Raw genomic sequence first — 22559 nt, 5'->3', positions numbered from 1 at the left:
TTGGCTATCAGGCCACGAGGCTCAACTTCAGCTGTTCAGGGAGGTTATAGGGCTGTGGACACCAGTCCTGACACAATCACCCCAGGCAGTGCACAGGGAAAGAGGCTGGGAAGGAGAGGGAACCGTGGTCACTGAGCCCACACTAGCAGCTGGCTCTTGAGTCCATCTTCTCGTGATCCCGCAGCCACACTCGGTCAGAGGCTGTTCGTTGTCACTTCCATGCAGGTGAGGAAGTTGGGGGTGGGCTGAGTCCCCGCAGGCACTATCTTGGCTGTGGCTGAAGTCCAACCCTCTGCAGTTGGCTTCTGGGTGACTTGGCTGCCACACCAGGAGAGTAGGACGGAGGTGTTCCAGGAGCAGTGAGTGCTGTCCCTGTAGGTGCTGCTGAGCAAAAATCGCCCAACCTCCGCTTTACAAAACTATACTCCATCTGGAGGTAGAGCTGGACCACAACCCACTTTCCTGAAATCTGTCTTAGCCAAGGGGCCTCGCTTTCTTGTCTCCAGCAAGGCCTGTGCCTTCTCAGGCTCCCCACCCGCCCCTGAAAGCCAAGATCCTTGGAGATCCGACCTTAGCATCCCCACTCCCCCATGCAGCCTCTCCCTCTCTCTGTGCTTCAGTTAGTTGCACTCGGTAAACCGCTGACACCAAAGCCCTTTCCTGCAGGTCCCGCAGCCTCCATGACATCAAGGCGACGGAGGGCAGGATCCCCCCAGCCCCAGTTCCGTGGCTGCTGGGTGTGAGTGACCTCCCGGGGAGTGACCGCACCTGAGGAAGTTCTTTGCGAATGGGGTGGGGCGGGGGGCGGCGAGAGCGCGAGTTCTGCTCAGAGGCCCCGCGCACAACACAGGATTCCTTCCCGCCAGGCACTGAGCTGCGCGCTGTGCCTCCCTCGGTCCTCCCAGTGGCCGGGATACTAGTTTCCCTGCTGGCCGAGGAGAAACCGGTTCAAACAAGCGGCGTGCCCAAGTCACACCGAGTGGCGCGGCCGTGCTCAGCCCAGGTCGGTCCCAGCGAAACTGGGGCTCTTGACCATGACCTGAGGGGAGCCAGGGAGACAGACATGTCCAGAGGGGTCCCAGAAGAAAGCTAATGGGTCCGGTGGCCCCGCGGACCACAGGGATCCCGTTGGGGTTGGCTGCCGCAACCCCGGCTTCGCCGTACGGCAGCCGGAAGCGCCGCGACTCGGGTCCCGCCCCTTCCTCCCGCGCCGGGCATTCTAGGAGCTGTAGTCTGGGTCCCGTCCTCGGCGCCTGCCCCTCGCCCCACGACCTGCAGCGCCTCCTGGGACCCAGGGCTCAGCCACCTACTTGAGCGCCCGCGGTTCGGTAGGCCCGGGAAGTCGGCGGGCCCCTGGAGAGCCTCCAATACTGGCCACCGCCCCGAACTCCGCCTCCCGGCCTGCCTGGCGCGCCGCGCCGCCCTGTGGGAGCCGTAGTCCTAGCGCGCGATTCACAGCGCCGCGTGCGCCCCGGGCGCGCCGTAGCCGCGGGGCCCCAGCCGGGCGCTACGCTACGGAAGCGGCGCAGGGCGCGGCGCGGGCTGGGCCCGGTCGTGGTGCTTGCCGGCTCTGCCACTCAGTGCGGGAGGCCATCGGGGCAGCGCGCCGGCGGCACAGGGGCCGTCCTGCCCTTCGAGAACAAGTTGTGGGCCGGCCGGCGCAGAGGAGCGGGCCCGTGCCGCGGGGACTGAGGAGGCGCCGCGGGGTTGTGGAGGTGAGTCCCGCCGACCGGGCCGGACCGGGGCCAGGGGCGCGGCCTGGACCCCTTCCTAGCCGGGCCGGCCGAGCGGCGCCTGCTGGGCATTGGCCAGTCCTGCCGGGCTGGGGGCGCTGCTGGAGAGGGGAGCCAGCGTGACCTGGGGCGCCGGGCAGCGGGAGACCAGCCCAGGGTGCTGCGGACACGGGAGGCGGCCTCAGCCCCTCCTGCCCTTGAGTGTCCTTATCTCTGGGCAGTGTCCTGGCTCTGGAAGCATTAGGGGATGTGTCCGGGGGTCCCGTGGAGTGGGGAGCGTAAGCGCGCCCTGGGTGCCCACTGGCCACCATACTTCCTCCTCCCGGTTCCTCTCTTGCTGTTGCTGTGGAGAAGTTACCCAAGGTGGCCCAAAGAATGTTTGCCAGGCTACCGGCCGACGGGACTGTTTTACTGCCTAAGGAGGGGCCCTTCCGGTCCTGACTAGTGCACCCTTGTTGTATGGTCAAGTGGCCCTGACTGGACTGGCTCCGGGAGGAGAGGAGGGCCATAACCCACAAGAATTTGTGACCGGACCATGGGCAACAGGACCCCAGTGAGACCAGGCCCGAGAGTTTGGGGTCTTGCAGCTTGGTGCTGTGTTATGCTGTCGGGGAACTGGGGCTCAGGTAGGTGCTGAGTAGGTCCACACTCTTCCTGGGAGCCCCTCCTTTAGGAATCCCTGAGCTCTTCCCTCTGCCCAGGTCTGGGGAGCTCTGTAAGCCACTGTCAGGAAGATGCCCGTGATCACCCTCCTACCCCCAGAGGCTAGGCTGGGGTAATTCCATCCTTCTACTTCTAAGTGACTTTCTCAAGTGTGGAGAGAGAGAGAGATTGTGTTTCCCTGGCCAAAGTGGCAGAAAGAAGGCCCCAGGCAGACAGGGGAGCCTGGGAGGCACTGCTCTGTGGCCTGGCTGGTGGAAGTGGGTCTTGTGAGAAGCCAGCTCAGCCTAGCCTTGGTTTTGGGCTCCTCTTACTTCGTCTTAGGTCGTTCTGCTCCCAAGAGTAGCACCCCTCTTCCCTTCTGCATCTGAAACTCTCTCAAGCTGCTTTTCCTGTCAGGCTGATGACCTCGTGACCTACTGAGAGCCAGGCTTAAGCCGTCCTGGGCCCAAGGCTCAGTGACTGCATGGCTTTAAAAAGGGACTTTCAGTCTGAGATACACTGTCTCTGCTTTGACCCCCCAGACTTCGGGCTCCAAGAACAGGAAGTGGATGGGCACTCTAATCCTGTATCCATGAGGGTTGCTCTGAGCTCCTCTGCCCTTCGTGATAGGGTGCCTTTGCTGAAGCTCCTTGCTCTCAGGGCTCGTGTCTCGCGGGTCAGGAGACAAGGCTGAGGGGCAGCCGTTGCTGGTGGGGGAGGGGCAGACAGACTGCACATTCAGCCCTGATCTTCCAGGATTGCCTTTCAACTTCCTTGTTCCACCACCTACTGTTTGTCTTTTATGCACAGAGTAGGGAAGGATTCTGCTGCCCTAAAAATCCTCGGAAACCACAGATGTCTTTGTGGGCCCTAGCTGGTCAGAGGGCTCTGATCAGCTGGTTCTTTACCCTGCTCTTCTGCCTGGACTGCCTCTGGCACCTCCCACCCCATAATTATGGCACCCCATTATTCGGCTTCCAGCACCTGTGGGAACATCCCAAAGCAGGAACATGGTTGTGTTTCTCGCCTACTCCCTTCTGCCAAGGTCTCAGGCGTGTCCAGCACTGCCCCATCCACACCGAGGGGGTGGTCCAAGAGCGTCCTTAGTCATCTACTTACAGGCAGGCAGCTCTGGTGACCCAGCTCTGAACTTGGAGGGGAGCTCCCAGGGTGGCCTGGAACAGCACCCACAGGGTCTTTGGGATGAGGGGCTCACCTGCCTCTGCCTTCTTTGAATGAGTAGTAGGGAGGCTGTGAGTGGAGTTTGGGCTTGGAGACCTGCCTAGCCACACCCTGTCACTCTGGCAGTGGCCCAGGGTGGGGTCTGAGCAGAGGCTCACAGAAGCTGTTGGTGCTGCCAGGAAAGCGCAGGGAGCTGCAGGCTGGAGGAGGACACCATGGAGCCTCCTGGTGCCTGTGGGATGTGCTGTCCTTCCGGCAGGACCTGTCCAGGGTACCCAGTGTGGATTCATACAAGACCAAGTGGAACACATGGCTTCACTCTCTGCCCTAGCAGCTCTGTCTCCCTTGGACAGCTGCTCCACACCCTGTTCCCTGAGGTCAAGGACTGCACCGTTCCCCTCCATATCCCCTGTGGCCGGGCTAGGGGACGTGCCTGGATGGTGCTGCAGGATATCAGGAGGAAAACAGGTCGATAGCTGCTGTTGGGAAGAGTCACAGCGTCTGGGTCCCAGGGAAGGCAACCACATAGGTTCTGCTCCTCTGGGTGGTCACAGCCCACACATAGAGTAGAGGAATTCCTCTACACCCGTCCACCTCCACATCAGTGCTTCTAGGATCTCCTGCCCCAGCCCCGGTGGAAGAGGAAGGGCAGCGTGTTTGGAGCCCCTGCTGCTCCTGAAGAGGTGGCTTCAGAGGCTCCCCTACTCGACATCTGCCTCCCTTTGGGGTGAGCTGGAGGCTGAGTGCCCTCATGTCCCTGTGCAGCAGCTGTGCCACTAGCGAGGCCCGAGGTCACCAGGCTGACCAGGCCAGGGTTGCTCCTGCCACCACTTGGCAAACAGAAATGTGGATGTGCCAGAGAGCAAGAGTGCTCGTCTGGTGCCTCTCTTTTCCTGTTAAAAATAGTATTAAAAATAGTGTTCGTCACTAGACAATATTGAACTCATGAACTAGAAACTGGTGGCGTCCCTGACAGTTTCCTTTTTCACAATGCATGAGTGAGGTGGGTTGGGCTTCAAAGATACCAGAGGATACACAGTGACCTCCTTCGCCTTCCGGGAGGTAGCCAAAGGCCCCTGTGTGCTCATGCTCTGGCCTCCCTGCTGGTGAGCTGCCCCTCCCCTGTGGGTTTGATTTTGAGGGACCTGTCTCCGCTCCTCCACCCCAGCCAGAAAGCAGGGGCCTCGGGAGCAGAGCAAATCCCGCCGGACACTTGCCAGTCGTTTACGTCACCAGCGTCAGTGGCTCTGAGCATGCAGGGCACCCTGACCCTTCAGGGCTGACAGACACACACAAGTCCAGAAACGCCAGGCAGAGCATCTGCCTTGGAGCACACGCGGGCAGGGGTTTGGGGCCCACGCATTCCTCCCAGGAAGTTGGATACTAGGAAGTGCTGGTTATGATTTTGTTCCTGGACCTGGTTCTTAGAGGGATGTTTATAATAATTTTCAGCAGAACCTCTACAGTCCACTCTCAGAGATTGATAGTGCTGTTGCAGGGTGCTGGCCCAGCAGGTAGGGGAGGCATCAGGCCTCACACTGGTTTTGGGAAGGACAGGAAGGGGCACATGTACCCTGTGGGCCAATGGAGTGGCCAGGTGGTACCGGGACCTAGGTCCAGGTGAATCTCCATGGCTACTGGCTGCTCACCCAGAGCCCTGCCCTACCTGGGCACCTGTCCCTGGTGGCCCTAGCCATGGGCAGAGGACTATCCCCTGTGCCCCTGACTGACTTAGAGGTGGTCATGGTCTTGGAGCAAGCAACAAGGAGTGGCTGGGTCACGACATGCCCCTGGGGCCTCCAGCCTACTCTGGGTGAGGGACATATGTGGCTTCTAAACAGACATGGTCCCTGACTTCCTCCCATAGGACTGTTCTTGGGGTGGGGACAGAGTCCTCTATTAGGAGTTCAGGTGGCTGCCAGGCCCAGACCACGTGACTGGTTGGTACCACTCTCCAGTGGACTGTGGCTCCTGCTGATAAGCCTGGGGGTTGGGGCTGCTGCTCCAGGGCCAGAGTCCTGACCCTCCCAGGAGAGCGGGGCTTGCCCTCTGGATAGACGTGTTCTTGGCAAGTTTGCCATGGAGCCTTGCCTCCCAAGACAAAGATCCAGGCATGAGCTCTGTGGGTTTGTCCTGCTGCAGTGGAGCCGTGTGGGCACCCCCCTGAGGTGGTGTGCAGGCCTGTCTCAAAACCCTTGATTCATAGAACCTTTCCAAGACCCACTTCCCTGACTCCTGCCCTGACCAAGCCTGGTCCTCACAGCCCTGTGTGCCGCCATGCATCTGAGGCCTGGGGCTGTGGTCCCATAGTTCCAAGTGCACTGCAAGGCAGACTTTTGGCTGGGCTGTGTCTGTAGTCCCTTTGGTGTTCCCTCCACATAGAATCCCCACATCCCTGATGGCCCCACCTCTGACATGAGCTGCTGATGCAGGCAGCTGACCACTTTGAGGGAGGGTGGCTGCCAGAGGATGCTGTCCCATCGATGCTGGGGGCAGAGAGGTCAAAGTCGAGGCCCTCCCAGGGTGGGATCCCAGCCTGGTTTCTGGAAGGGACTTAGGAGGGTTCACTCACTGTCCTGGCCTATGCCTCACTCAGGCAGAAGTTTCAGGTCCTCTGCATTTCTGCCCAGGGTTCAGGCTTCACCTCTAATGGGTGCAGCCTTGGTGGCCCAGGGAATGATGCCCCAGAAAAGCCTGGGGTCCCCTCAGCGAGCCTTTCTTCCTTTGCACCCCATCCCAGGCCTAGTTCATGCATCCTGTAAGGGTTGTTGCAGTTGGTGAGAACACCATTATTACGGGATGGAGAGATGGGTCTTGAGATTTAATGAGACTTGGGCCCTGGGCCCAAGGTGTTGTGCAGTTGGGACAGGCCTGCTCACCTGGAGAGAATCAGCCAGGCATCAGGTGCGTGGGTCCTGAACACAGACCTGGGCCAGGTGTATACACACATGTCTGTGTGGAGCCCCCGAGTTTGGGGGGATGAGGCATGAGGACCGTGCACCCTCCCTGACCAGTACCTGGGGCTCAACTTCTGCCAGGTCTCGGCTCCCCAATTCTCCCAGTCCTTGGCCAGGTAACTCGCTTGGTGGGAGCAACTCACCTGTCACCCGCGGGGAAGTGCCCTCGAGCCTGTGTCCTTGCCTCATGGCACCTGCCCCCTTCCTGCCTCAGGTGTTGGAAGGCTCTGGGGAGCAATGAGAGGCACTGAACTGGATGAGGAAGTGGGGTGTCGCCCCCAGGGCCTGGCCTGCCACCACTGAGACAGATGTGCCCCACACAGGGTCCTGAGGAGAGGGTCGCCCTGATTGAGCCCTTCGTGCTCTCATCACTCTGGGGGAGAGTCCCCTGCTGTCTTCTCAGGCGCCTAACGGGGGTGCTGGTTAACCCTGGTCTTCAGTTGGGGCGGGGAGTGGCTGCAGCCCCACCTCCATGTTTTCTTGAGGCCAGATCTAGGCCGCCATCCCATTCAGATCTAGGACAGTGGTTCCAGAATGAGGACAAGGAGGAGCCAGCATGGTCTGTGGGTGGTGGGGCAGGCACCTCATCCCCTGCTACCCTGTCCTGGAGCGCCCGCCCCTCGTGCTGGCGGGAGGCTGGTGCTGCTGGCATGTATGCTCCAGCTTCTGCTGGGAGGCCTGCTTACATAGTGCTCTGGGTGCCGGCTTAGTAAGCAAGGACGCAGAAAGGAGGGGATGAAAGGACTTGGCTCTTGGGGCAGGAGCAGAGGTGACGAGGCTCTTGCCTGGGGTCTGGGTAGCTGTGTTTGTGAAAGCCACCTCCCTGGTGGGTTGTCCTGATATGGGTTTCCACGCATCACCCCAGACAGGGGGACCCTTGAGCCAGGGCAAGCCAGGGCTCCTCACCACCCCCGCAGGCCAGAGCTAGAGTGTGAGGGTTTTGGGTTCTGGCATCCCAGGAGAGGCCACTCCAGAGCTGGCTGCTTCCTAGGGGGCATCCATACTTTCTCTTGGAGCCCTCAATGAGGGTGGGCTACATGGTGGCCTGGCTGCCCCAGACCCTCTTATTTGCAGGGTCAATGTTTCCTGAAGGCAGGTCAGGAGGCCGGCACATGGGGTGTGGCTGCTGTTGAGACTTGGGTGCAGAGCTGGCCCTGCTCAGTACCGTGTGCTCTGCCCACATGCAGTGGGGTCACTGGCATGCACCCCAAATGTCTGTGCAGGCCTGAGCACCCACTACCCCAAAGTTTAAAGCATCGATGAAGAGTAGGCGGTCCTCGCAGGACTTTGGTGCCCTTTTCTCCAGGCAGAGCCAGGCCCTGTGGCCCGCAGATCCCCCATGGGCCCAGGGCTACACCTCACTTTTCACTGGGGCTGGTTTCCTCCCTGGCTGTACCTGCATCAGATGCACATGATGCCAGCTGACCAGGCCTCGGGCACACTGTCTACTCTCACCCGTGCTCTGCTCTCACAGTGGACACGGGTTGAGCTCTTACTCAGGGGCAGAGCAGCCCTGGATCGGGCTTGAGCAGTTCTGCTCCATGGGCAGCTTCGCTGAGCTCAGCTTCAGCTCAGGCCATCACCCACCCAGGATATGGCTGTGAAAGGGGAGTGTCAGGAACACCTCAGCTCTCTTCCCGTGAGGGCCTTCTGGATGCGGTGGGGTTCAGGAACCTGGGGGAGCTGTTCCAGTGGTTCTAGTATCCGACTCATAACCATGGGCAAAGCAGATGTCAAATGACCCTGCTCACCTCTGGCATGCGTGGCTGCTGCCCCCGGAATGTGGCCGGTCTCCGTGGAGAAGAGCATCAACCACCGTAGGGGAAGGACCTTGACTGAACACAGGTGGCGCGTGAGTTGCGTGGGGCTTCATCCTGATTTCCAGATGACACGGTGATGTTTTGGATATGTTGGGTTACCTAGGATAGGTTATCAAGACTCCTTTTACCTGTCTTATCTTTTTCACGTGGCTGTCGGAGGGTTAGAAATGACACATGTAGCTCACACAATGTTCCTACTGGGCTGCACTCGTGTAGCCGGAGGCCCAGCCGTTCTTTCAGGGTCCAGGTGGGCACTGTCAGCTTGTAGGACACGGGGCCTCTGTACCACCACTTGGCTCTGGTCCTGCTGAGCAGAGGACACTTGAGTGGTAGGTAACTTTCAAGGTCGTCAAGCCTGTCAGGGCCTTTGCTGCTCTGTCCATGTCCCTCAGAAGAAAGGGTCCAGGCAAACGATATCACTGCAGGAGACTCAGCTGTTGTGACTGAAGCTCTAATGGGGCAGTGGGCCCAGACTTCTCCCACCCCTGTCCTGTGGCGGTTGGTGCCCCAGGTTCCAGAGCTGCGCATGCTGGTCACTCCAGGTGTAGGCAGACTTACTTGTATACCCTGGATGCAGCATGGACCAGTATTTCTAGGGGGCTTGGGCGCTCACTGGCTCACCTGTATGCAAGGACAGCTCCCCTCGGTTTTACCCCACCGCTGACCCCTGTGCCCAAGGGACTTACTAGGAAGCTGGGGGAGGGTGTCATTGGGTGATGCAGACCAGGTGGTGGGGGCAGAGCTGCTGGTCACCTGCTAGGCCAGAAAGCCAAGCAGACACCCACAGTGGGCCAAAGCCCAGCCCAGGTGTCTTTCCTGAACCTGACTGGGACTTGCCTCGTTTGAAATGGGATGCACCTGGTCTCTTGTTACAGGGCAGATGCTCTTGGACCCATCGGCCTTCCCGAGAGGGCAGGCAGTCACCCTGCTGGAGGCCTTGCAGCCTCCCTGGTCCCTCTCGGGTCACCCATCTCTAGGTTGGGAAGGCTATCCCTCTAGAAAGGCCATGGTGGCCTCCCTGTGGCTGCGGGCAGCACCCAGTGCCCCTCTCGGAGGCCATCCTGCCAGGGCTCACCTGCCCCACTGGGCTCTCTTCCCTTACTTTCCTTTCCTCTAGTTAAATATCTCCTCCTTCCTTTCGTCTAAGGATAACACCCTCTTTAAAGACCAGTGGCTGTGGCACAGCCGTCTCTCCTCCGTGGGTGGCTGATGGGTTGGTGTGGGTTTTCAGAAACAGAGAAGAGGGCGTCATTACGCACAGAGGCGTGCCGTGTGCCTGGGTGCAGCTCTGTCAATGCTGAGCCCGAGGCCCTGGTAGGACCCCTTGCTGTGGGGGCACTGGAGAACCTCCCAGGGCTTCTGGGGACTCCATGCCTGTAAATCACGCTATCTTTTCTCTTTCTCTTTATTCTGTGTTTATTTCTGTTGTTGTCGTGTGACTTGGACCAGCCCAGCTGCCCTGTCTCCGGTGTGGGTGCTCCATGCTCCACCTCGCCCGCCACCGCCGGCCACATGTGACCAGGCCCGGCTCTCAGCGTGGCCACTGTCGCGGAGGCCATGGGGAGCTCCGCCTCCTCGCTGGCCGCCGAGACCGAGTCGGACCACGGCTTCCCCGGGGGACCGTCCTACCCAGGGCCCCCGGCAGCAGCCGGCTGGTGTAGGAGTGGCCCCGGGGGGCCTGTCTGGGGCAGCACCCTGGTCACCCGGCAGCATCAGCCCCCACGCCCCCGGGCCCAAAGGTAAGAAGGTGGGGAGGGGTTGGCCCCAAAGGACCCAGAAGGGTGGGTGCTGCTTTGTCAGGGTGCCCCCTCCTTGACAGAAGGGCTTTCAGAGAAATGGGTCTCTGTTCCTTAGGGTCCCCTGGGGTTGCTCACCCAGCAGAGAAGGTCTGGGATGCCGGCCCCTCCCTTAGCATGGCAGTGGGTCTCAGCCTGGCTGGCTGGAGGTAGTTGGGACAGGCACACACTGCCTGCCTTTGGCCCGGGGCTTGCTTATCTAATACTGAAGCTGGAGCTGCTGCTGGAGCTTCTTGCAGGGGAGGGGCGTGCACAGGGGATGCTGGCTTGCTTCTCATGGGACTTTGGGGCACTACCCTGGCCCCCTGCCTGTGTGGGGGCGCTCCTGCTCTGACATGGCTGCCTGCAGGGGTGCAGTGGGGACTATGGGGCCCTACTGGCAAACCTTCACCTGTCAGCTTCTTCCAGCTACAGCTGTGGCCGGACACAGCCCAGGTTTCTGCCCAGGCTGCCCCAGATAACCTGGAGGGCTTCCCTGCTAGGTGCTGGGGTAACAGAGTGGGGCAAGTTGGGCTCCAGCGTCCCAACCCACACTGACACCCCTGCCTTCACCACATCCTGTGGCCTCACTGGAGGGAAGGATGCCCAGGGCTCAGCAGACTTTTGGGTCCCCAGACCTTGGGCCAAAGACAGCCCTCACTCCTGGGCGCCCAGGCCTGGGTTCGTGGGTAGCAGACACCATCCTCTGTCTCTTGAAGGCACCTGCAGTGGCCCTTTTCTGTCACTTCCCTCAGACCCAGCCCACTTGTACAGAACATTCCCCAGGGTCTGTGGGCCCCATATGTGTCCCAGGCCTACCCACTAGGTGACTAGCAGGCAGGGCCCTGACAAATGTGCAGGAGCAGGACCAGCCTCCTGGGAAAGTCTTGTCGCAAAGTCTTGTCTGTGTTATCTTCAGTGGACAGTCATGGGAGCTTGAGGTCCTGAGGGATGTGCTGGGAAGCAGATGGTGGCAGGGACAAGCGAGTTAGCAGATCGCTTCAGTTCTCTTGTTACTGTATCGATGACACTTTTATTGAGGTGTAACTTACATACAGTCAAATTGACCACTCACAAGTGTTCAGCTCAGTGGTTTTAGTCCATTTGTGGGGTTGTGCAGTTGTTACCACAACCCAGCTTCACAGCATCTCGGTGACCCCAAAAGATCCTGCCCACTTGCAGTCACCCCCTCCCCTCCAGCCCCTGGAAACCACTCATCCATTTTTGGTGTTTGTGGATTGCTTGTTCTGGACGCTTGGTATCAGGGGAATCACGCAATGTGTGACCTGCTGTGTCTGCTTTTGTGACTGAGCCTCGTGTTCTCAGGGCTCATCCACGTTATAGCGAGTGTTGGTGCTTCTCTTCTTTACAGCCAAGCAACACTCCACGCATGGAGTTGGCCTGCTCATTAGCTGATGGACGTTTGAGTTTGGATTTTATGAATCTGCTGCTGTGAACGTTTCTGTGCGGGTTTTTGCGTGGACATGTTTTCACTTCTCTTGGGTAGACACCTCGAACGGAATTGCTGAGGTTTATTTAAGTTTATGATTAACTTTCTGAGAAACTGCCAGGCTGTTTTCTCTAGCGGCTGTGCTGTTTCGCGTCCCCAGCAGCCATGTGGGGAGGGCCCTGGTGTTTCCACACGCTCCGACGCTGTTACTGCCCGCAGTCCCAGCCTCCCGGTGGTTTGGTCTGCGTCTCCCTGGTGGCTGGTGCATCTCTTCACACCTCTCTCCAGTACACATGGCATTTTATTTCCACATATTTGTTTCCTCAGGATAAATTGCTAGGAGTAGAATTACTGGGTCTGAGGAGGGAGGCTGGGCCTGAAGCAAGCGGCAGTGAGGTGGAGACCCCGTGCCCCAGGCTGCTCGGGCCTGTTGGACCCTGGCTCACACTGTCCTGCGGGTGGCCTGGGTGACATTGCCCTTTCTTCTCTCCCTCCTGCCAGGCCTCTCCCCAGGCAATGCAGGCAGGCAGCCCGACCTCCAGACACCACTGAGAGCGGATCAGGAGGAAGTGCTGTTAGTGACCTCGAGGAGTCCAGACACCCAGGCTAGCAGTGAGAAGGGACAGTGCAGGGAGCTGGACATGGCAGATGGTGGGAAGAGGGGCAGAAAGGCAGGCGGCCCAACAGAACCCCTCTTTGCACCTACACTTGGACACCTGGACACGCACATGTGCTGCTCTGGCACCTCAGGGGCAGCTGGGCACGTGCATGGGACACAGTCAGGCAGACCCTTCCCTTGCTCCAGTGGGCATGCGCACGGTGAAGAAACCAGCCCTAGGCTGCCCCACTCACTGAACAGCCTCCATGTCTGGGCGTGTCACCCATCCCCATTGATATGGGTGTCAACCACCTGCAAGCTCCAGGCCTTCCCTGGGGACACAGACAGAGGACAACCGAGGCAAGCTGAGCGTGACCTCAGAGGGAGGCGCCTAGGTGTACCTCAGTACCAGCGAGGGTCAGGGGACAGGTAGCCACATCCTGCCCAGGAGCCTGGCCTCAGGTCTGGTGGCCTGACTGAGGTCCTTGAGTGCAGAGACCACTAACTGCTCTCAGCTTCCCTGGGAAGGAGGAGGCCATCTCCCAGGCCTGGGCTGCACCCAAGGTGGTGGTACGCCATCCCTGCCTGTCCCCAGTTGTCCCCGGAATGTCCTGGGCACCTCCGTCACCTCTCTCTTGAGTTGGGGCCAAGTGTTGCTGCTCCCAGATAACTGAGAGCAGAGCAGGCATTCGGTGTCAGGTTTTCCTGGACAGTCACCTCAGTTTCCCACTCAGCCTTTCTGTCGTGAGGAGTAACTTGAGTCGTTTCCTCTATGTCCTGGAGGTGGGCGTGCTGGCCTCTGCATGAGCATGGGAGGGGTTGGGTTGAGGGTTTGGTTTGACCCTGGGTTCTGGGTGCCTGTCTCTTACTTCCAGGCTTTGTCTGTGGTCTGCCCTCACCTTCACACATTGTAAGGATCCCAGGCCTGGGCCCCCAGTGAGGCAAGGTGGCCGTGAGAGTGACCCTGGGTTGTAGAGACTGGAGCTGGGGAGCTGAGTGGGACTCAGGCCCAGGATCCCCTCTGGCAAGCTCCCTGCTCAGGGCTCCTCAGGACACCCGATCACCAACCCCTGAGTCACCTTGTCTCAGCCCACCCGGTGATGTTGAGGTACGGACTGAGGTGTGGGCCACAGGGGTGAGAGAACGCAGCCCCCACTGCCTCCTTCTAGCCCTGGGCTTCCCTCTGCCTCCCTGGGGCTGTATTTGACTTCCAGGCACTGTTTTCAGGCAAACTTTCTGAACTCCACACACAATCTTCCTGATTCAGCGGGTCCACCAGAACTGCTGTGAAACCTGCCCTGTGTCACGCTGTCCTGGTCGTGACACCCCATCATGGGGTCGTGAGGGTGGGTGAGACTTGGGCTCCCTCTCTCCCCCAGGGTCTGCTCAGCGCATCTGGAACCATTGGGAGCCAAGGGCAGGTGTGTCCTAGGAGGGCCCCAGCCCACCTGTCCTGTGCTGGGGGCAGGGGCCTGAGTCTTGTCTCTGGAGACCTCTCCCAGCAGCAGGTGGTCTACAAAAGGTCAGACCAGCTCTGCAGGCCCATGTGACCAGGCCAGGTGGGGCACACTGGGAGTGACCATCCTCTGAGCCTGGGGCCTGGGCGGAGGCTGCCCAGGACCCAGTGTGTGTGTGTCTGTCTGTGTGTCTGTCTGTCTGTCTGTGTGGGCACACATGTGCCCATGCCTTAAGCATGGACCCTTCTCTGAGCAGGGAGCCCTGGTTGTAGGGGAACCCCCGGTCGTCTCCAGGCAGATTTCTTTGGCTTTTCGTGGTACAAAGGCCAAGGCCAAAGCTGACCTAGCCAGCCCACCCTGCTGGTGCTGGATGCCCCCACCTACCCACCCTCACCAGGGCCCATCCGCGTGGGCGCCCTGGGCAAGGCTGTGGGCAGCTCTTAAGTCTCAGGCACACAGGGCGGCTTCACAGTTTGCTCTGGGCCGAGAAACAGTCGTGCTGCTCGGGGGAGGTTTTTGGTTTATTGTTTTTGAAGAGGCAAGTTTTCTTTCTTCCTGAAGGGTTTGGCACAAACGTAGCATGAGAAGCACAAGCTTCATGCCTTGTTGTGAAGAACAATTGATTTTTCTGCCAAGCAGAGCGACTCCAAACAGTGTGGGAGACTGTGTGTGCTGAGGAGTGTGAACACCCGCTTGCACCTGGATTAGCCCTCGAAAGGCAGGTCAAAAGGCCGGCGCTGCCCACCCCCAGATGCTCCCATTCCCTTCCTCCCCTCTGGGAATTTCCAGCTCCTTCCTCCCGCTGAATTTGCCCGTCCTGAAGATTTCCTGCAGACAGAATCACACCGCACATGGCCTTTTGTGTCTCTCAAGGCTCACCTGTGTTGTAGTGTGTTGTGCTTCATCCTCCATGGTGGCTGAATAACATTCCACATTTTGTTTATCCATTTATTCATTGATGGATACTTGGGTGGTTTCCACCTTTTTGACTGTTGTGAGCAGATCTGCTGTGTGTGTTTGTGAAGTGCGCCAGTGTTCAGCTCTTCGAGTGTGGACCCAGGGATGGAATTGCTGGGTCACGTGGTGGTCCTCTTCAACTTTTGGGGTAACTGTCAAACTTTTCCAGTCCCACCAGCAATGTAGGAAAGATTCTGGTTTCTCCATGTTCTTGCCAACACTGTTTCAGTCTCCCTTTTGATTCTGGATCTCTTCGTGTCTTCAAGTCCTCTGCCCATTTTTAAAACAGGTTGTCTGTTGTGTAGTTTCAAGAACTATTTACATATTCTGGATACTAGAGCATTATCAGTTACATGATTTGCAGATACTTTCTATGCTGTGGGTTCTCTTCACTTTCTCAGTGGTGTCTTTTAAAGCATGAAAGCTGCTAATCTTGATAAAGTCCTCTTATTTTCCTTTATTTACCTGTGCTTTTGGTGTCATCACTGCCAAATCCAAGGTTGTGAAAGTTTACCTTTCTCTCTTCTTCTAAGAGTTTTCTAGTTTTCATTCCTACACTTAGGTCATTGATCTATCTTGAGTTAATTTTTGAATATGGGGTAAGGTAGGGGTCCAATCTCATTTTTCAGCATTTAGATCCAGTTTTCCCAGCACCATTTGTTGAAAAGACCATTCACTCTCCATCAAATGATCTTGACGGTCTTGTCAACACTCCCTGACTGCTGCCTTTCCTTGCAGCCACACGCACTCGCCTGGGCCCATGGCCGCAGTTGGGGAGTGGTCCTGTGCACGCTGCACCTTCCTGAACCCTGCCGGCCAGCGCCAGTGCTCCATCTGTGAGGCTCCCCGACACAAGCCTGACCTCGACCAGATCCTGCGGCTCAGCGTGGAGGAGCAGAAGTGGCCCTGTGCCCGCTGCACATTCCGTAACCTCCTGGGCAGGGAGGCCTGCGAGGTGTGTGGCTTTGCCCCGGAGCCCGTCCCTGGGGCCTCCCTGCTGCCTGTCATCAACGGGGTCCTGCCTAAGCCACCTACTGTCCTGCTGGAGCCCAAGGGCAGCTGCAAGGAGGAGGCGGGGCCAGTGCTGACAGCAGGGTCTGTGGAACCAGCTGGGGGGCAGCCTGAGGAAGAGCAGGAAGAGGAAGAAGGGGAAGGTGGGGAGGCGGCAGCAGAGCCTGGGAGCGGCTGGGCCTGCCAGCGCTGCACACTGCACAACACGCCCGTGGCCAGCTCCTGCTCTGCCTGCGGGGGCCCCCGGAAACTCTCACTGCCCAGGATCCCTCCTGAGGCCCTGGTGGTCCCCGAAGTCCTGGCTCCTGCTGGCTTCCATGTCACACCTGCCCCACCGCAGCCAGGGGAAGGCATCGAAGCTGACCCTCCCTCTGCTGTCGACCAGGAGCCCCCCCGGGGGCCACCCTTCAGTCCCTTCTTGCCCACCCTTCAGAACAACCCTGTGCCTCGCAGCCGCCGCGAGGTGCCCCCCCAGCCGCAGCCACTGGTGCCTGAGGCCACCCAGCCCTCCCCCTCTCCCAGCTCCAAGGGGCCCCCACAGGGCCTGGGACGGACCATGGCTGGGGCTTCCCGTCTAGCAGAGCTGCTCTCCGGCAAGCGGCTGAGCTTCCTGGAGGAGGAGGTGGCCGAGAGTGGCCCCACGTTGCGCCCACCTGGCCCTGCCAGCCCAGCCCACTGTGAGGCTGGCGGGGCCGTGCCAGGCAGCGACGTCATTGACCTGGCAGGTGATACTGTGCGCTACACACCTGCCAGCCCCTCCAGCCCTGACTTCACCACCTGGTCATGTGCCAAGTGCACGCTCAGGAACCCCACGGCGGCCCCACGGTGCACAGCATGTGGTTGCTCCAAGCTGCACGGCTTCCAGGAGCACAGTGAGCCCTCCGCCCGCTGCCCCAACTGCAGTGCGGACAAGTCCGGGCCCTGCTCAGCCCACAAGGCCAGCCGCCTCTTCCCCATAGCACCACCTGAGCGCCCAGGCCAGTGGGCCTGCCCTGCCTGCACTCTCCTCAACACATCCCGGGCCAAGCACTGTGCCGCCTGCCACACTCCCCAGCTTCTGGTGGCCCAGCGCCGGGGTGCAGCGGCCCTGAGGCGCAGGGAGAGCATGCATGTGGAGAAGCGGCGGCAGACAGACGAGGGCGAGGCCAAGGCCCTGTGGGAGAACATCGTGGCCTTCTGCCGGGAGGTGGGTCCCAGGACCTCCCCCTTGCGCCTCCCTAGCCCCAAGTGAGGCCCCCTCTGCATTGCTTGTCCTTCCCTGCTGTCCCTTCTCCGTCTGGGGAGAGAGTAGGACCCTCCTGGCTCTGAGCTTGGGTGGGCCACCACAACACCCCTTGCCTGAGTGTGCTGGGCCCTTCTGCCTCTGTGCCCACAAGGGTCCATGACCCCTTGGCTAGGGCGAGATTTCTTACAGATGGTGCCGAGGGAGGTGGGGATGCAGGCAGTGGCTTCATACCAACAGGCAGGCCTGGTGCTTCCTGCAGCCATGGAGACCCTGCTGAAACTCCAGGTTGCGGCACCCCCTCATGCTCTTCTGACCTTGGAGCTGTAGTAGATGTGAGCCCAGGGCAACATCACCCCCAGGGTCAGCCGGAGTGGGTATCTGTCTCCCCTTGGGCTGCTGCCCTCCATCACTGCCAGCAGCCCACCCAGAAGCTTGTGTTCTGGCTGCTGTCCCCCACCTCTCTTCCTGGGGCCTTCAGTGCAGCAGATGGTGCAGGAAGGCAGCCCAGGTTCCCCGAACCCCATGCCCACCCCCTCCCCCTGCAGCCTCCATGCTGGGGGCTGCACCATCTCCCTGGGTGCACACACCTACTGACCCATCACCAGCCTGCAGCAACGTCCTGATTGGCAGTGGTCCTCCATGCCTTGCATGGGGTGGTGTGGGCCCCACAAGCCACCCATAGGGATCAACGGTCTGCACGCATGCCCACTTCTTCCTTCTGGGGCTCAGGCAGAATTTTCAGGGTGCTCCCCTGGGCAGGGGTCCAGCCCAGCCTGAGCATGTGGCCATGGTCTCTGCAGAACAGTGTGAACTTTGTGGACGACAGCTTCCCCCCTGGGCCCAAGTCTGTGGGCTTTCCTGCGGGCGACAGCGTCCAGCAGCGTGTGCGACAATGGCTGCGGCCCCACGAGATCAATTGCTCCGTGTTCAGGGACCATGGCACCTCGTGGTCTGTGTTCCACACTGTCCGGCCCTCGGACATCCTACAGGGCCTCCTGGGGAACTGCTGGTGAGTTTGGGGTGCCCAAGTAGGGTGGGCAGTGGGCGGGCCATGCTCACCATGACCCTGGCTGTGGCAGGTTCCTGAGTGCATTGGCGGTGCTGGCCGAGCGGCCTGACCTGGTCGAGCGGGTGATGGTCACACGCAGCCTGTGTGCAGAGGGCGCCTACCAGGTGCGGCTCTGCAAGGATGGCACATGGACGACGGTGCTGGTGGATGACATGCTGCCCTGTGATGAGGCCGGCTTCCTCCTCTTCTCACAGGTGGCGGTGGGCATGCGCGGGGTGGGCCTGGTGGGCGCAGGCCCAGAGACGGGCCTCATGACTCCAGCCCCTCCACATAGGCTCAGCGCAAGCAGCTGTGGGTGGCCCTCATCGAGAAGGCACTGGCCAAGCTGCACGGCTCCTACTTTGCCCTCCAGGCCGGGCGTGCCATCGAGGGCCTGGCCACGCTTACTGGTGCCCCCTGTGAGAGCCTGGCCTTGCAGGTCAGCTCTACCAACCCCCGCGAGGAGCCTGTGGACACTGACCTCATCTGGGCCAAAATGCTGAGTTCTAAGGAGGCTGGGTAAGAGGGATGGCTGCACTGGGGCCTGGAATGGTGGGAGAAGCAGAGCCAGCATCCTCTGACCTGCACTTAACGTTTCACAAGATGTTTCTGGCAAGGGCTGGCCACAAGCCTAGCTCTTCCTGCTGGGCCAGTCTTCCCACCTGCCCACGCTAGGTGGGAAGCAGGCGGGATGCTGCCCATTGGCCTGTACCTTGAAGGCCCCATCCTGACCTGGGCCTATGATGGCCATCCGCATCCAGTTGGAGTCGTGGAGAGTGAGCCCCATGGAGGCACCTGGCAGGAGCAATGGGGGAGGGGCATAGCATGAACTAGCCAGTGTCTATGGGGAGGGCCCAGGACTCCAGGCCTGAGGGAGACAGATCATTGGTACTGGGACCCTTACACTCAGCTGTACACGGCCCCACCCTCTCAGGGAGCTGTAGCCCTGAGCTGGCTGGCCCAGCCAGCCTCACAAGATCTCCAAGGGACCCAAGCCTGCCCGTCCTCCTGCCCAAGCTCTCTGAGCTCTTGGGCCAGCACTTCTCACATGGGTCCCCCACCCTGTGCTGTATCTCCCCGGGGGCAGTGCCAGGGCCAGAAGGGATCCCCCAAAGAGTGAGCCCACCCCCACACCCCCATAATTGAAGCCTCTGGTTACAAAGGGGCCCTGGTCAGCAGGGATGCTCTGCCCTCACAGGTTCCTCATGGGCGCCTCCTGTGGGGGGGGCAATATGAAGGTGGATGATGCTGTGTACGAGAGCCTAGGCCTGCGCCCCCGCCATGCCTATTCCATCCTGGATGTCCGGGATGTACAGGGCTCCAGGTGAGGACTGGGCTGGCCCCGGACAGCTAGGCATGTGGATGTGTGGTGGAGGCTGTGGGGGGTGTGGCTGTGGCCCTCAGCCCCATGGTCCACAGGCTCTTGCGCCTCCGGAACCCGTGGGGCCGCTTTTCCTGGAATGGCAGCTGGTCAGACGAATGGCCACACTGGCCGGGGCACCTGCGGAATGAGCTCATGCCGCACGGCAGCAGCGAGGGCGTTTTCTGGATGGAGTACAGTGACTTCATCAGGTACTGGATGCTGGGCAGCAAGTGTCTGATGTCAGCCCCAGATACTCACCCCAGCATGTGTGGTCCTTCCCTGGGAGCCTGGCCTGTGCCTTCTGCCATCCAAGGGCCTGAGCCATCTTGGAATCCAGGTCAGCAAAAGCGGGGGTGGGGGTGCTTCTGCCACCAGGGCTGTCTGTGGGCCATTTTTAGGGCCTGGTGCCCCCTGGTGGTGTCCGCATGCAACAGCCAGGACCAGAGCTTCCGGGAAACTGGTCCCAAGAGATGCTAATGGGCAGGGACGCCTGCCACCCAGCCCAGGGACGTGCTCTGTGTCTGGAGCTGGGGTGGGGGCTGTCCTCTTGCCATCCAGGTACTTCGACTCTGTGGACATCTGCAAGGTGCACTCAGACTGGCAGGAGGCACGGGTGCAAGGCTGCTTTCCCAGCTCAGCCAGCGGGCCTGTGGGCGTGACAGCCCTCACAGTGCTGGAACGGGCATCCCTGGAGTTTGCTCTTTTCCAAGAGGGCAGCAGGTGAGCGGAGTCAGGCCTGCGGGGGTCGGGCAGCAGGGGGGCCGGGCCTGGCTGCCCATGACCCCTTCCTATGGACACAGGCGCACGGACTCAGTGGACAGCCACCTCCTGGACCTTTGTGTACTGGTGTTCCGGGCATCCTTTGGCAGTGGTGGCCGCCTGAGCCTGGGCCGCCTGCTGGCCCACAGCAAACGGGCCGTCAAGAAGTTCGTCAACTGCGATGTGATGCTGGAGCCCGGCGAATATGCCGTGGTGTGCTGTGCCTTCAACCACTGGGGCCCCACGCCGGGTCCACCGGCTACGCAGGGTGAGGGCCCTTGGCACCCACCCAGCATGCACTACCACCCACGCCCCGTAGTGGAATCCCTGCCTCACCCAGACCCAGCAGTGTGACTCCGCCTACACCCATCGGCCACTGCACAGAATAACAATCCCCTCCACACCCTGCATGGCCTCCCCATGCCGGCATGCCCCTGTCCCCACTTCTGGCCACCTGGTGGGAAGAGCTGCCTACTCCCCTCACCCAACATCTCCCACAGCCTCTAGCCCTTCAGTGGGGGTCCCGAGGAGCACCCCAGAGCCGCCTGGCCACGTACTGGCCATATACAGCTCCAGGCTTGTCATGGTGGAGCCTGTGGAGGCCCAGCCGACCACACTAGCTGACGCTATCATCCTGCTCACGGAGAGCAGGGGCGAGCGGCACGAGGTAGATGGGTGTGGGTCCGGGGGGTGGGGAGGCAGTCTGGTCTGCCCACCCACCCACACCTGCACTGCCTATGCCCAGGGACGCGAGGGCATGACCTGCTATTACCTGACGCATGGCTGGGCGGGGCTCATCGTGGTGGTGGAGAACCGGCACCCCAAGTCGTACCTGCACGTGCAGTGCGACTGCTCAGACAGCTTCAACGTGGTGTCCACACGCGGTAGCCTGCGCACCCAGGACAGCGTCCCGCCCCTGCACAGGTGGGCACCGCCCTCTCCCCGTGGCTCCCCAGCCTCCGCAGGCCCTCACTGCCCCCCTCCCCCAGGCAGGTCCTGGTGATCCTGTCCCAGCTGGAGGGCAATGCCGGCTTCTCCATCACCCACCGCCTGGCGCACCGCAAGGCAGCCCAGGCCTTCCTCAGCGACTGGACAGCTTCCAGGGGCAGCCACAGCCCCCCACTCACCCCCGAGGTTGCTGGCCTACATGGGCCCCGGCCGCTGTGACCGCCCCACGCCTACCTGCCTGCCCCCACACGCACTTTATGAGGGAGACCCCAACACAGGACGCTTGAACCAGAATCTCAGGACCCGACCTAGGGAGTGCCAGCCGCAGGGTGCAGCTTCCCCTGGGCCTTCCTCCCTGCCCCTTCCTCCTGTCCAGGGCCTCCCAGCCCAAGCAGAATACCTCGAACTGGCCTTTAGCTCAAAGGGGCTATGTGGCAGCCCCTCTGACCAGCCCACCTTGAGGTCGGGCTCAGACTGCTAGGGCCTCCTTCCTGGGTGAGGCAGCCAAGAGCTCCGTTCAAAGAACCAAATCTGGGCGGTTCAAAGGCCAGGACCCCAGAGTGAGAGCAGAGACCAGCCCCTCTGTGGGAGTCAGAGGCCAGGATGCTGGGGTGAGCAGGGACCAGAAGCTGGGACCCCAGGATGAGAACAGGGACCACCTCTTTGGGGGGTCACAGGCCAGAACCCCAGGGCGAGAGCAGGGACTACTCCCCTAGTGGGGCATGAGGTCAGGAGCTTTTTCTCCCCAGTTTGGCCCTGGTATCCGTCTCCCCCCTCAACCCCCATGAGGCACGTAGGAGTCCCTGGAGTCCAGCAGTGTGTCCCAGGAAGCAGGTGCCTGGTGACCATGGGCTCAAACAAGGGTGGGGAGGGACACTATGCAATTCCTGGAGCGCCAGCCAGGATCGAAGCCATGTCCCGGGCTGCGGTGGGGGCAGCAGGTCAGGTGGGCCTGGGCCCAGCTCTGCTGCTAGGTGAGGTGGGCACCACCTGATCTCTGCCGGGAGGAACACAGTCCAGCAGAAATCCTTGGCCAGCCCTATCCAGGCACACACAGGGTGCGGCCCCTCCCAGCCTCTCCCCACCTCAGAAGCCCAGCATCCTCCCCATGGCTGCTCTGCCCTGAGTTCTGTATCTGCCCAGGAACGTCTGAGGCCAGCTTCCCCGAGGCCCATCCGGCCCCCTGCCCTGCGCCCCCAGGTAGCAGGTGGCCCTGCCCACTGCCCCTCACTTCCCATGGGGCTTGCAGGGGGTGGGCTTACACCTGGAGAAGCAACCAGAAGCACTAGGCTACCCCTTGGGCCTCCTTTATACTTTCTCCTTTTACCTGAGCTGTGAGTATTTTTAACCCTGTACATACGGCAGCTCTTCTGACACAGAGACTATTTTATCAATTGTCAGTACCATCCCTATAGGATGACTCCATGGGTGTTCCCAGACTCAGGCTCCGAAGGACCAAATAAAAATGTTTTGTTTTGTAACGATTCCTCCTCATCTGTTCCCCTCTCCCCGAGGGGTTCCAGGCCCCTCCCCTCCCCTCCAGGGGCAGAACTATGCTGGAGAGCACCCAGGCCCACCTGGCGACAGCTCCTGGGAGGTGGGGATTGCTCAGCCAGGGCCTGAGGTCAGCCCCA

General features: G+C 60.6%; 1 protein-coding gene across 5 annotated transcripts; it reads left to right on the top strand.

Moving 5' to 3' along the window:
* The first annotated feature begins 1268 nt into the window (after window positions 1-1268).
* CAPN15 (calpain 15) lies at window positions 1269-22406 on the top strand. 5 transcript variants are annotated; one of them, XM_074346674.1, is made up of 13 exons: window positions 1269-1715; window positions 9784-10073; window positions 15310-16768; window positions 17608-17816; window positions 17887-18070; window positions 18151-18374; window positions 19054-19179; window positions 19275-19427; window positions 19777-19938; window positions 20019-20245; window positions 20478-20644; window positions 20723-20901; window positions 20971-21113. In XM_074346674.1, exons 2-13 carry the CDS (start codon window positions 9892-9894, stop codon window positions 20978-20980), a joined length of 3282 nt encoding a protein of 1093 aa, XP_074202775.1. In that variant the 5' UTR covers window positions 1269-1715; window positions 9784-9891; the 3' UTR covers window positions 20981-21113. The 5 variants fall into 5 exon arrangements, with proteins under 5 accessions (XP_074202775.1, XP_074202774.1, XP_074202773.1 ...); XM_074346673.1 differs by having other exon boundaries at window positions 1275-1715; window positions 9789-10073; window positions 20967-22406; XM_074346672.1 differs by having other exon boundaries at window positions 1275-1715; window positions 20967-22406.
* The last annotated feature ends 153 nt before the right edge of the window (window positions 22407-22559 follow it).

The sequence above is a fragment of the Camelus bactrianus genome, chromosome 18 (assembly GCF_048773025.1).
Source record: "Camelus bactrianus isolate YW-2024 breed Bactrian camel chromosome 18, ASM4877302v1, whole genome shotgun sequence".
Taxonomy (NCBI): Eukaryota; Metazoa; Chordata; class Mammalia; order Artiodactyla; family Camelidae; genus Camelus; species Camelus bactrianus.
This window is presented reverse-complemented; position numbering and strand designations above follow the sequence as displayed.

Bases quoted from the DNA above. Each gene is read 5' to 3' on its own strand.
- CAPN15 (XM_074346673.1), top strand. From the start codon at position 9,892: ATGGGGAGCTCCGCCTCCTCGCTGGCCGCCGAGACCGAGTCGGACCAC. The intron at 19,939-20,018 runs GTGAGCGGAGTC...CTATGGACACAG, and splicing joins CTTTTCCAAGAGGGCAGCAG to GCGCACGGACTCAGTGGACA. The intron at 20,902-20,966 runs GTGGGCACCGCC...CCCCTCCCCCAG, and splicing joins AGCGTCCCGCCCCTGCACAG to GCAGGTCCTGGTGATCCTGT.